We start from the raw sequence: 13,361 nt of genomic DNA on the forward strand, positions 1-13,361 counted from the left end.
GATGCCCTTCAAGTACTTCTAAAACATTGTGCAGTTTTTTTCATTGAAATATTTCAAGCCCTTCCTTAAGAAGCAGAGAAAGGCCTTGAGATTTTTTTACTGCAGGTTTTTGTTTTGGATTTCTCTCCTGTCTGATTCCCAGACAAGGTGTTACTCATGCATTCTGTCAGAGAAACACGGTAACTGCTTGCATTGCCGTGAAGCCCTAAGGAGGGACTGCTCACCCCAAGGGAAGCTTGTATTTCTGCCTCTCACCTTTCAAATGAGATGTTTGAATTAGCTGACCTCAAGGTGATGAGAGCTAAATGCTGAGAGGGCAAATTTGTGCTCCTTGAAAGCAGGACACAGCTCCTCCTTTACTATAGGCTCCTCTAGCTGATTGTTAACCAGCTTATGGGAAAAAGCAAGAATCTTCCCCTGGGTATTGTATACAACACAGCACTTTTGCTCTTACAACACTCTGGCTAAAGGATGCCCCTGTGTATAAAACATTCAAGGGACCAATCCGGTTTTAGAAATCCTCCTGTCTGTTAGCAACTGGGATCCTTGACCTAGCATATCCAATCTAGTGCTCCCTAAATGTTTTGCTCCAGTATGTCATATCTGACTCTCAAAATCTCTCAGACTATGATTCACTCACAATGTGATTTTTCAAACTGAACACAATGTCCAGACCAAAGTTCTTTCAGTTATAAACTAATTACCACACACCCTGTAACTCAACACCATTATATGAACTGCTCTCTGAAAGCCATTGATCCAGGTCCCAGAATAAAACCTTTCCTAGTTAAGAAAACTGTAAAATCTTAGTTCCATTGAAATCAGTAATACAGCTCCTCCTTATCTTCCTGAGATCAGAATTTTTCCCCAGGTCCCTTGACCACCTGTTTTAGAAGGATCTTTTGACTGCCAAGCAAAAGTAATCTTCATGCAAAGCTCTCCTCTGGAGCTTACATATCTACAGCTTTACTACATCAACAGTTGCTCACACATTTTCCAAGCAGCATTAGAGCAATATGGTCATCAACACAGGTCACTTTCATAGGAACTACTGAAATCAAAGCTAATTAGTAAAAAGACATCATTTGCCACAGGTAATTGTTCTGAAAAAAAAAAAAGGCAAGAGGGATAGAATATCCCTCTTGATTCACTTTTCAAACTATAGGTAAGAGGAAGACTGAAACTTCTTCTAGCTGTAAACAGGTGTTACAGTGTAAACACACAACTGTGTTTGTAAGAATTTGAGTCCTGCCTTCATTTTCCTTTTGTACCATTGATGAAACATTAGGAGCTGTCAGCTCAATTTTTCAAGAGCTAAGGAGTATCCTTACAATTGTATGTAGTATTAACAAAGGGAAGTTTCTGCATTTATAGTTATCATTACAATTGTATTTAATATTAACAAAGGGAAATCTCTGCATTTACAGTTCTAACCATGTATTATATTACCTCCTATGTGTTACCCAACAGAAATGCTTACCTGGTGGGAAATAAGGAGGCGGTGTAGTTTTGGTTGCGTTCTCTTCACATTCTTTCAATCGATTCTGCAGGGAGGCAATTTGTCGACGAATTGCAAGGACATTGTTTTTGTCCAGTGACTCTAGTTCATTTACCAGTATAGTCAGATTGGTGATCTAGAGGGGAAAAAGACATCAAGTTTAATGCCAACATTATTTTACAGATATTTGCAGGCAGGGCTGACCACAGGAGACGCTACAGAAGATGTTTCTAAGAAATAGGCCTTATCCTCGTAGCCTCAGCTTGACATTTCCAGCAGAGTACATAGCCACAAGGATATGCTTTAAGACTAAGTTGTGTAACAGTGTGCAAAAATAGTGTTATTTTAGTCATAGTGTAAAACTGTCCAGTGAGTCTTGGGCACGTAGCTGTTAAACATAAAAAGTACTTATGCCAGCCTTACAAAAGTATCTGCAAATTTTATTTGCAAAGAGAAATAGTTTTCTTAATCACCTGCTTGATGATATAGAGGACATTGGAGCAAATGAGATTTCACTTTCCATCTTAAGTAATCATTCTCTCTAGGTGAGTGATTAACTACAATTTTGAAAATGTGATTTATAGTCTGCTAGGAAGGTGATAGTCTTTCCCACTTCTTGATTTCTTATTGATTGAGCCACTGCCTTAGCAACCAGAAGCTAATTTTTTAATTATCTAAATTAAAGTGCAGAGGCTTTCAAGCATGGGGGTCTGAAAATTAATATTTATTATAGTAATTTAATCAGCTTGTGTGTTTAATACTACGCAAAACTTTTCATTTTCAGGCAGATATTTGGCAAAACCAAAATGGACTCCATTTGCTTTGGGATTGCTTTACTTTTCTGTGCTCTATACCAAGGAATAAGATGTTAATATATTTAAGGTCAAGCTTTCTTTTAATTTATGCTGATGAAATGCTAAAATAATTCCACTAGCTGTAGTAGAGACAGACTGCATTTTCTCAACCTAAACACTAAAGAGAGAATGGACTATCTGTGTACTTGAATCCTCTGTGGCGAATCAAAACCTTGGCAATACCTCCAAATATATTTGCTCAACGATGGCATTGCTTCCAACAAGGCTGGGTTTCAGCTGAGTGACCAGCCTCTCCAGGTCACTGATTTCCACTTTCAGTAACTGGAAGTCCAGCTCCGTGTAAGATACACTGCCTGTCTCCACCAGCTGCACTCTGATGGTTAGATTGAGGATTTGCTGCTGATACAGTTCAATTCTTTTTGAGTACTCCCTAACCTGAAAGAAAGAAAACAAAAGAGATACATATTCAGGTTAGCAAACAAGACAAGGCTGGCTGGCATCCTTATTGTATTTCTGAGAAATATATATATAAAATAGATATATTTCTGAGTACCCTATGCATATCTTCCACATACTTGTCATATATATTATTCACATAAACTGCATAAATGTAATTCTCATCACATCCATTAAAAAATATAAAATTTAACCCACATTTATTGTCAGCAGTTTCAAAAAATACCCTCAGAAATGCCTGGGGATAACTGAAGGCAGAATTTTACTCACAGTCTTCCATTTTTTTTAATTCATTGCCAATATTTTCTCTGTGAGCTAATTTTATCCTCAGTATGCCAAGAACTTACATTGGTGAAAATTTTATTAGGAAATCCGCAGTGTATTATCCCTCAAAAGCAACCAGAGAAGGCTGCAAAATGCAATAAAGGATCCCCAAGTTTTTCAACTTCATTTCCTATTAACTCTGAATCCAAATAGGACTTTACCCTGTGTACATTTGAATTGTGTCAAACATTGGCAGAACTGATTTGATGCTTGTCTTTGGTCAGGAGGAAACATTTAAACACAGTGTTAAAAACCAAATCTGGTTTAAATGAAAGTGTTAAATTTATGGCAGGCATTAGCTGGAATAATTTATATAGCAGCCTTTTCAGTCTTTGAAGCATTAAATAGTTGTCCAGATAAATATATTTTCACACATATATCTGCTGAGTTAAAGGTCACAGCACAAGCATTGTGAAGCAGAATGTTAAGAATATTATATGGATTTGGGACTTCCCTTAGAAATGTTAGTTCCTTGAAATTTAACGCTTTGGTAAAGGCACATCATTTCTCTCCCATATGCTTCATATATCATTATATCACAAAGATAAGTAGGAATATATGTAAATAGCTTGTTGCACTAGTAACTTCATATTTATACCCTCAGATGGTATTTGTGCCTCTATCTACAGCACTATAATTTACATTACTATTATTTCTTCAGCTGAAAGACTTACCCTACATCTTTGCATGCATTCTTGCATTATCTTAACATTAAAATAAAGTCAAGACTTTTTCCCCATTGTCTGAAATCCTGCCATGGTGTGAACACCACAGACTCCCTGTTTTTCTGCTCTGGCAGTAGCCCTTGAGACAGGGACCCAGAAAAAAACCCCACATTTCTCAAATAATTCCTTTCAATCTTGATTGAATCGCTTGGGTACCAAAGAGGAGATATGGGAGCTCATAGCATGGAAATTTATAAGTTATATAGTGAGGTGGATTAAGGAGGAGAAGCATAAGCGTAAATCCTCTGTTCAGAAGGATAATTATCAATAATGGCACAACTACACCATAAATCTTAAGCCACTACAAAAACCCTGCATGGACTACATAGTATACACCAAAACCAGGCTGCTCAGTTCCATGTATTTAAATCTGAGTTGGAAACAGATCTTCTGTTCTAAATGTGTGCAGCCAGGCTTCGAGATGCTCAAAACTGTCGAGTTTCCACAAGCTGTAGCAGAAGCACCCTGGCTCACAGCACTGGATGCTCTAGATCTCCCAGATCAAGCCAGGATAACTTCAAGTCATTGAATTAGGAATCAAAAGTTATATAATTCAAGTTACACAATTAAGAATCAAAAAATAACAGCCTGAAAGACCTAGACCTAGTTCCTTGTTACTGGCTAGCAACAGTGATAGCTGGGATCTCTTGCCATAGCTGCCACCATCATCTGATAGGGAGTAGAAAGAAGAACCAATCCTTTTGGAAAAGTCAGCAGTTCTTGGACCTCACACTTTCAATGATCACCAAAATGAGTTTGGTGTTGAAAGACAACCTGTAAAAAATCATTTGGAAAAATTATTCAAAGGTGAATGTTTAAACTGTGGGTTTAGAGTTTGTTCAACAAAAACAAATGTAAGAATATTATTACAGCCTGAAAAGTATGAAGCAAGTCCATTTTTGAGCAAAATTGCACTGCTGTGTGAAGCTATGTCTATCACAGAGGTATCTGGAAATCTGTCTAGGAATTAATAACCTTTCTCACAGTAATACTGGAAATAATTAATGAACTTTCTCACAGTAATACTGGTAATAATAATGCAATACAGACCAAATCTACAAACCACTGAAATAAACAGGCTGCTGGAATTAATGATGGCTACTCATTAGTGAGTAACCTGTGGATTTGAAGTTTTCTCCAGGGTTTTCAGAGCCTGGACAAAATGCTGAGGGCTGGAACAAGGCATACATAGTTATTTCAGCCCTGACTGCAGAATGCAGACCTGAAGTTCTCCTCCCATATTAGAGGATTTTCACTCAGTCAACCATCTAGGTCATTTAAGGACACGTCAACACCATCCAGCAGAGTATAGCTGAGCCTGAACCAGCACCATCACTCTGCAGTGCTCTGCACAGCCACACCAGCGTCGCAGAGAGCTTAAGCTAATAGCTCCCCTGGCGAATTATAGGACAAATAAAATTTTCTCAGCAGTGCTGCACTAACAGGTCTACGCTGCTTTTGCAGATAAATCCAGCACATATGTTAAACACTGCAATGCTCTGTGTGGAGATTCCTGCCTGCTCAGATCTGGTTTAGGAGTTTCTGTGGGTTAGAAATATCAGTTGAAAAAAGAACACAATATTGCTCTGTTGATTGGCAGATAGATTTAAGCAGCTTGTAATCCCTGCTCTTCTACTGCACCTACCTGCTAGAGACTGCCTATAGTCTCTTGACAGGCTGGCACAGAATTTCTGTGCATATCCTATTTTTAGGGATACAGATCAATAACTAGTACTGATTGCTGCTGCATTTGTCATAAAAGCCTCAATTAGGGTATGATGAGTGCATAGGGCCTGGATTAGCCCCTTATGGGAAGTAAATGGAACCATGTAAGGAACATGTAAGGGGAAAAATCCTCAGTTTCAGTTTTTCCTCATTCCAAGCATTGTCACCTTCATTTAATGAAAAGGGCAGGAAAAATCTGCAATGCTCATTTAGTGTGTCATTTACCTGCAACTGGTATTTATCAAAACCGGTTTTGCAGCATGCAAGCAGACACTTCTCCAGCACATATTTGGAGAGTACAGAAGGGGGAACAAAAGTGCAAGATGAACATGTAAAAGAAAAAATGTGAGAGGAATGAGAGAAAATAAGAAAGAAATTACAAACCCAGCAACCTTCTAAAATCATTCAGCCCAGGACACTGGCTCAGATCAGGTTTGACCTCTACAGATCCATAAGGAGCAAGGCTGGCAGTCTGCCTTCTGAGATGGAGAAGAATTCCATTGCAGGTCAACCTGTTTTGAAAAGCAGGGAGTTTTGCCCCTGTTTCTGTTAAGTGAGAATGTTGTGGCCATCGTGAGCCATGTTCTGAGGCACTTTCTTTCCTTGTGATCATGTGCTGATCCACCCCTGTTACAGAATTGTCCTCTTCCCCTTCCTATTGAGAGGAGCAGCCAATTCCCACTTTGCTTTAAAAGGTTAATTTTCTTCTGTAATCATAATTATGCTGGCAAAGGTTGATGTGACAGAGGAAAAATTAGTCTGGTATTTTCAGCCTACGGTTTGTACTCACTTGGCACATGAGAGCATCTCTTTATCTGCAAGCTTCCTTGCCTGCTGATTCTATAAAAGGACCCCCTTGCTTTTTGAATTAGCCAACAATCAGGCAAAAGGTTAATGATTCAATCAGGTTGTTTATCTGGGACTTTTAGCACATGGAAAGCATCCTTAAAAGGGTCCAATCCTGCAGCTCCAATCCAGGAAAAGTTCCCATGAGTTTCAGAGGGCATTTTAGAAGAGCAACAAAAGCATGGATTCTCAGAGCCAAAAAAGGAAGCATTCAGTAGAAAGTCCCACTTCTGTGGTGAGACTGAGTTATGCCTGAATGCAATTCCCTAGGAATTTGCTCAGGATCATTTCTAATAATGATCAATATTGAAAGTTTAGATTAGTTTAGATTAACCATTTCATTATTTCCTGGTCTCTATGAATATTATCATGACTGAATTAAGATACAGGATTGCATAAGAAGCATTTTTTATACAATTTGAAAGGTAAAGAATTTTTGAGCATAGAGACTTATCCATGAAAGGATCTCAGAATACTTAAGTTCAGATATCAATAAGGTAATGCTCAAAAGCTCTCTTCTTTCTATAAAAAAATAGAACATTATAACTGAGAAATCTTACACACATCAATTTACACCAAAATTCAATCTGTTCATTCCAATTTCTGACCTAAAGTGTTTCTCCTAAAGTGTCTCTGTGGCCATATCACACCAAAGTATATGTCACACTTCAACTATATGCATTGTAACACTGCTTGGCTGATTGGTCTCGACAGGATGAAATTCAGTGAAGCCTGAGTTAGGTCAGGAATTTTTACTGTCTGCAGCAAGAATTGCAAGTCGAGGTCAGTGTCTACACTGTGGTACACTGCTGGCATGGAGGGGTGACAACAGTCACAGCACCTGACACCAGCTGGCAACCTAGACATTAAAGTCTAGGGCAGGGCTGAGTGCTTGCCCTGAATTTAGAGGTGAGTTTCAGGTACAAATCTGGACACCTTATTTTAGATATCTATAGCAGTAACCTGTGTTTTTATATGAGCAAGATGTCTGAATTCATTGGAGAACTGAGGTTGTCCACACAGAGAGGTCAAGCAGCATGAGATGCTCTCATATTTGCCTGGCACTAGCCTAAAGGGAACATGCACCATTCTGAGTAAAATACCAGTAAGAGATAGGTTACACCAGCACAAGAGACTGGGAAAGGTAATACACAACCACCTTGAAGAATCATGCCAATGATTCTTTGGCTAGGAATCATGCCCTTCATCCTATTCCCCAGCACAATTACTTTCAAATGCTGGCACTGACCACAGTGGGAACAGTATGGGGGCCTGAAATCTCAGGGGTTTTCATGGCTCATTAACCCTGAGCTGCACTTACATGCTCCAAGGGATCAGGTAACTCCTGCGCTTGGAAGCAGCAGGACTTATGTCAGTTTGTCCTTCGTATGCCTGCTGACAGCTGAATGTGTTTCACCGTTAGCTCCAGCTCTTTCAAAACAAACTATTTGAACTGAAAGATCTTACCACAGAATCCTACGCCTGTTGTTGTGGGTTTTATGCACAACTTCTTATCTGTTCTTGATTATACCAGAGGAGGGTTATGAATATTTATGATTAGAATTTATAATTTAATGCTTTGCCTTTTCTGCTGATTAATTCAAGGACACTTCGTTTCTTAAGATGCTTGGTTTCCAAAGAAAACACTTTCCGCTGGTCACCCAATCTGAATCCTGAATATTTATCCACCACGAAAAGTCAAAAGCAGACTCCTGTCTTCACAGGCAGCTTCACCCAGTGCACTTCAGCATGCGTAGGTTTGCCCAAGTTCCTCAAAAAATGGATCTCAATTCATGCAGCAAGCAACCAAAGCAGTGTTTGTCTTCAGCAGAAATGCATAATTCAGCAGTCTCACTGCCACAGCTTCAGATGTTGAAAAGAATGATTTTTTTAAAATTTATTTATTTTTCCCTGTGAGAGAAGAAGCAGTGAAGGGGCAATTATTCACCTACTTCTTCACTCTGGATTGTGATGACCTTTCTCCTCTTTCCCTTCACTGCCTTCTCACAATCTGGCTGGCTTGATACAAATAATAACACATGAAAGAGCAGGAGGCTTGGCTTCCTATAGCATCGTGTAGCAATCACAAACTAATAGAACAGAGCCAAAAGAGGAAAAACATAACCATTCTTCCAAAACATACCATATGCCTCTAGCTGAAAAGGCCTAGAAAAGAGACCTGAGAATATTCACATGTATGACATGTTACAATGTCAAAGATTAGAGATTTAGTCACCTTTCTCCTTGTTCTTACAGAGCTCTCTTTCCCACTCTTTTAAAGACACACCACAGAAAAACGCTCACTGATGTACTTTTTTGTAGGCAGCCATTCTTCAGAAAAGATGAAACTGTTATTTTTAAGACAAAAGAACACCTTACTTTAGAAAGCTCTGCCTCAAACTTCTCCGAGAGCGTTGTGGCTATAATTTCCAGTTGCTCAGCCTTCTGCACTGGAAAGGTGGTATCTGGCAAGTACACAGAGCACTGACAAGTTCCCTCATCATTCACAGAGCCGGACACGTTGGCAAAGAACTGCAAAAACAAATTGGTAAGAAAAAATGTGTTAATATTCTTCTCTAGAATCAGTACCTATTAATGTCTGGCAATAATATGAGTTCTGTCAATCGTGAGATCAACAATTTCTTTATTAGTCATCTTTCACCTTTTTCTTCCAAGGAACTCAAAATATCCAGCAATTTTTATTACTCATCCTTAAAAATCTTTCTAAAAATAGTTAAATATTGCTTTAAAGATTTTGCCATTGGAAAAATGCAGACATATAATAGTCCTTACTTTCCCAATCTTGTGGACAATGTTCCTAAGATAATGAAATAACTTTTCCAGCATATAGAAAAGCAGGCAACAGCAGGAAAATAATGTAGTAAGTTAGGTCATACAGGTACTATTCTGTTCATATAAATTGGACAAATCATTTAGTCATTTACATCCATAGAGAAAAAAGCACTGACATAGAACTAGTAACAGGGAATGTTAAAAAAAAAATCATTCATTTGAAGATTTGCAGCCAGCCACAGCAAACAGACATGTGCATTTAATTATACACCACTGAAAGGTGATGAATTAAATATGCAGGTTTAGCCTAGGGTAGAGATTTTTATTTTGCTACAAAATATTGCTCATAACACCCACACATCACAGCCCGCCCATCCATCCTCGTGGATAGTTGGCAAAGCTCCTGCCCATGAATTGCTTTGTCCCAGTTGTCTGCATGCTCACAGCATCATCACCAAGCAATGTGCATGAGGGACAGAAAGGTCAGGGCTGGCATCTCCTGATCTTGCCATAATTTATAGCCAAGGCACACTGTAGTCTATAAACACCAGGCTGAATACTGAGCGTGTTCAGAACAGCTTTTTGTTTGTACACAAAATGTTTCCAATTCATAAACCTATCACGAATTTATTAATAAAGATATTTGATGTTACTTTAAAATATTCTGGCACACACTTCAATGCAGCTGCATATTTTAAAGCTACAGACTTGCTCTTTAAAAACACTTCTTTCTATAATCTCTTCTGCCTTGCAGAAATCCCAGTGTTATTCATGTGTTTTCTCTTTTTCTTTCCCTCTTAAAAATAAAAAAGCAAACAACAAAACTATGTCCTGAGAGCTGACACTTCAGTACTTCTTCCCTTGCTTTTTCACAGTGCTTTTAACTAATGCTCTCACTGAAAAACCAGCCCAGAACACAGAGTGATGACCAGCACCAAAGTTGTCTTGATCTGTGAGCCCAAAGAGAGAAGAGCAGCAAGCAGGAATGATCCCAGTTCACACTTCTGGCAACCTGTTTACTGCAGCCACAACAAACAGCATGCATCTCATTTTGAAAGAAAGTGTGGAAAGTTGTTTTATCTGTGTTTTTCAAGCACCATGGGTCTTAAAACTTCACTCAGACTGCTGAAGACATTTAACATGAAAGGAAGCAGAGAAGTATCTCATGGTATTCCAGAATGTCCCAGCACATAACTTGCATTGATTTCTCTGCCAGGCAGGTTAACAAAGCACTTCTGAAAATCCCACTGAGAACACATTATGTCTAAGTTTCCACGTATTTTTGAAGATATTGCTACCAGTACGTAAATTACTATGAAAAATTAGTTCCTATGTCACTTAGTCCTCAGTGATTCCTCAGTGCCTTGGAATGGTTGGGATGGCAAGCAAGTTGCTCAGCAATAATAAAGGAACAGATCGGAAAGACCAAAAGAAGAAATAAATGTGGCTTAGTGAGTATATGAGAGCTTCTTCAAGACTGTTGCATATTAGTATGCTAATTTTTGTGTGGAAGATATTGTGTAACACAAAAATGAGTACATGTCTACAAGAGAGAGTATGCTATACATTGTATAGCAATAGTGTGTGGTATACCTTTGTATGCATTATACACCCTGCTGTAAACTACTGTCTCAACTGTATTATACTAATCAGTTTTCTAGACTTAGCCTGTCTATTTCATGAGCTAAAAAAAGCATTCATAAATGTATTCAGATATATCCAAAAAAACCCTTGAACTCATGCTTTTAACCTCCCCGTGAAAAACAATCATTATATTTTAACATTTGGGTTAGGAGGGAGCTTTGAGTTGAAGGCAGAGCTTCACTGCAGTAAGTGCCACTTATATTGAAGCCAACAGTTTCCCCAAAAGAGTGGAAACAGCCTGGGCAGACAGAACTGCTTCCCTTCTTCCACTGACATTACAAACATTAGGATCATGATGTTGACAAGACCAAGAAGCATTGTTTAGTTAAAAGCCCCTTGGGTCAATAAGTGCTTCAATCAAAATACAATACCAGCCAAATGACAAGCATGTAACAAAAATGTCTTTCGTCATCCTGTAGAAAAATACATGAGATAGACTGCTACTTTTGATGGAGTTGTACAGTTTTTAAAGTTTAATAATTTATACAGAACGCTCAAAAGAGAGCAAACTGTCCTAGCCTACAGCAAGGACTTGACAGCAACATTTCACTCTGCAAAACTGTTACATATATGTATTTGAAGCTATGAGAAATGTTCCTTGTCCACATCCCTTCAAATTAAGAAAGGGAGTAGGAGCGAGCAGTTACTCAGTTTTCTGAAAATCAGGAAATTTGTCACTGTAGCCTAGCAATATTTGCAGCTCTAAATTGCAGCTCTAAATCAGCTGTTTGCTCATCCTAAGACAAAGAATGGGATCCACACAAAGAACATAGCAGGGCCACAGTAGGGACAGAAGCCACCTCAGCTGGGCAAGGAAATGGATAAAGTTTGGGTCCTGCTAACCAGACTCTGAAAGAGAGCCCTGACTCCATTTAACTTTCTAAATGCTCTTCTGGAGCCAGAGACTCAACTCTGTCTCAGAAGAGGTCCCTCCACACACCCTATATGCCACACTGGGCTTGCCTGGACATAAAAAGATCTGCTGTGAAGCTGAACCCGTGCTTTAGATGAACTTTCTTTTTGACAACAATATGCAGGACCATAGAGATCAATTGTGACCCACTGAATCTGCTCCAAAGTGAACATGTTATTGAACAGTCACTGATAGAAAGAGGGAAAGAAACTGAACTCTGAAATCTGCAGACCATGAACTTAAGCACTGTACCAGAAGGCACAGAAATAAGATTCAGGTCCCTCTATCATCAAATAGCTAATAATATTTGAACTAGGTAGAACAGGGAGAATCAATATTTTCTCACTCCCAGCAACCACAAGTGGGCACTCTCCTCAGAAGCTACTTTCAAGGCTCTTTTCTAGTTTATGAGAGAAGACTTCCTTGGGGAGACTGTAATCACCAAACTGTTGGCCACATTGGCATTAAATCCCCAGGGCCCCATCTGTTTCATGTCTGTGGTTCAGTTCAGTAGTTACAAGGTTAATGCCAAAGTTTTGGATCTGACTTAGGCATTGAATGACACGGTAACAGTAGCAATGATTTTGGAGATTCACTACTTCCTAAAGTACTGGATACACAACACATAGATGCCTCTTCCAGGCAGCACAACTGGTTTGCCTGTATCAGAGTTAAATCACTTAGCAACTGTGAAGCATTAAAAGAAAAGTACATAATCTCCTAAATTTTATCTTTTCTGGACTGTATTGGAAGAGTAATGGTTATACCTTTGGGGAAGGGAGCAATTTGCCATTCGTATTCCCAGGCTGAGTCAGATATGGAAGCATCGTACTGAGATGAGCAGTCTGAAAAGCAAAGGAAAGGTTGTTTTAGTGTGATTTTCTGCATCCCTTCCCCACCAGATAGCCCCCATCCTGCAGCTCCAAAGCACTTTGATTTTATTATGGGAGCTATTCTGAGCAACTGTAACATTTCTGATCTGCTGCTGAGGCAACAGTTTCCCTGGGCACAGTGTCACTTCACAGACACCTCTTCCTGAGGAAAGGCTCTGTGTGACCAGAGCAAGGCAGGGGACACTCAGCCTGTCCAGAAGGTGTGAGCTGAGGAGTGACAGGCAGCCGTGGCAGATTGCATGGCAGTCTAAAAGGACAGTGCCGTGCCCCTCTGCCCTAAATCCAGAGAATACTGTCCTCCCAGCAGGAATGTCCCCTCCTCACCACCCAACTCATGCCCCACCCTCTAAGCAGAGGACTCGCTGCCCCTTTCACACCAATCTGTCAGGCTGTGAGCTGTGATGGCTGGGAAGCATGTCCCACTCTGCTACTAGCACATGGAGGTGACAGCATCCCACTGTGGAGAGAGAGCACCAGGAGAAGACACCACACAGCCAAGGATACAGCCAGATCCACCCTGGGAGCCTTTTATGCAATAAGAATATACACATTCCCTTTAACTTCCATCTGTGGCTAATGCCTGCCTTTCTGCTGCAGCAAGGACAGCAGCTGTCACCCTGGCACCATACTGGGGGTTACCACAGCCCCACACAGTGTGAGGAGCACAGTGCATTGCTGTGATGCAGCACACTGTCACACGTAATGGGATCTCACCAAAACCTGTGCCAA

General features: G+C 39.7%; 1 protein-coding gene across 1 annotated transcript in view; it reads right to left on the bottom strand.

Annotated features, from left to right (window-relative positions):
- The window catches only part of OLFM4 (olfactomedin 4), a 52,699-nt gene that overhangs the window by 8,355 nt on the left and 30,983 nt on the right, over positions 1-13,361 (bottom strand). The window contains exons 2-4 of the mRNA XM_077174667.1: positions 8,769-8,921; positions 2,536-2,748; positions 1,481-1,634 (exon numbers count right to left, since the gene is read on the bottom strand). Of these exons, the coding sequence (XP_077030782.1) occupies positions 1,481-1,634; positions 2,536-2,748; positions 8,769-8,921 (520 nt within the window). The remainder of the gene's footprint in view (positions 1-1,480; positions 1,635-2,535; positions 2,749-8,768; positions 8,922-13,361) is intronic.

The sequence above is a fragment of the Agelaius phoeniceus genome, chromosome 2, assembly GCF_051311805.1.
Source record: "Agelaius phoeniceus isolate bAgePho1 chromosome 2, bAgePho1.hap1, whole genome shotgun sequence".
NCBI lineage: Eukaryota > Metazoa > Chordata > Aves > Passeriformes > Icteridae > Agelaius > Agelaius phoeniceus.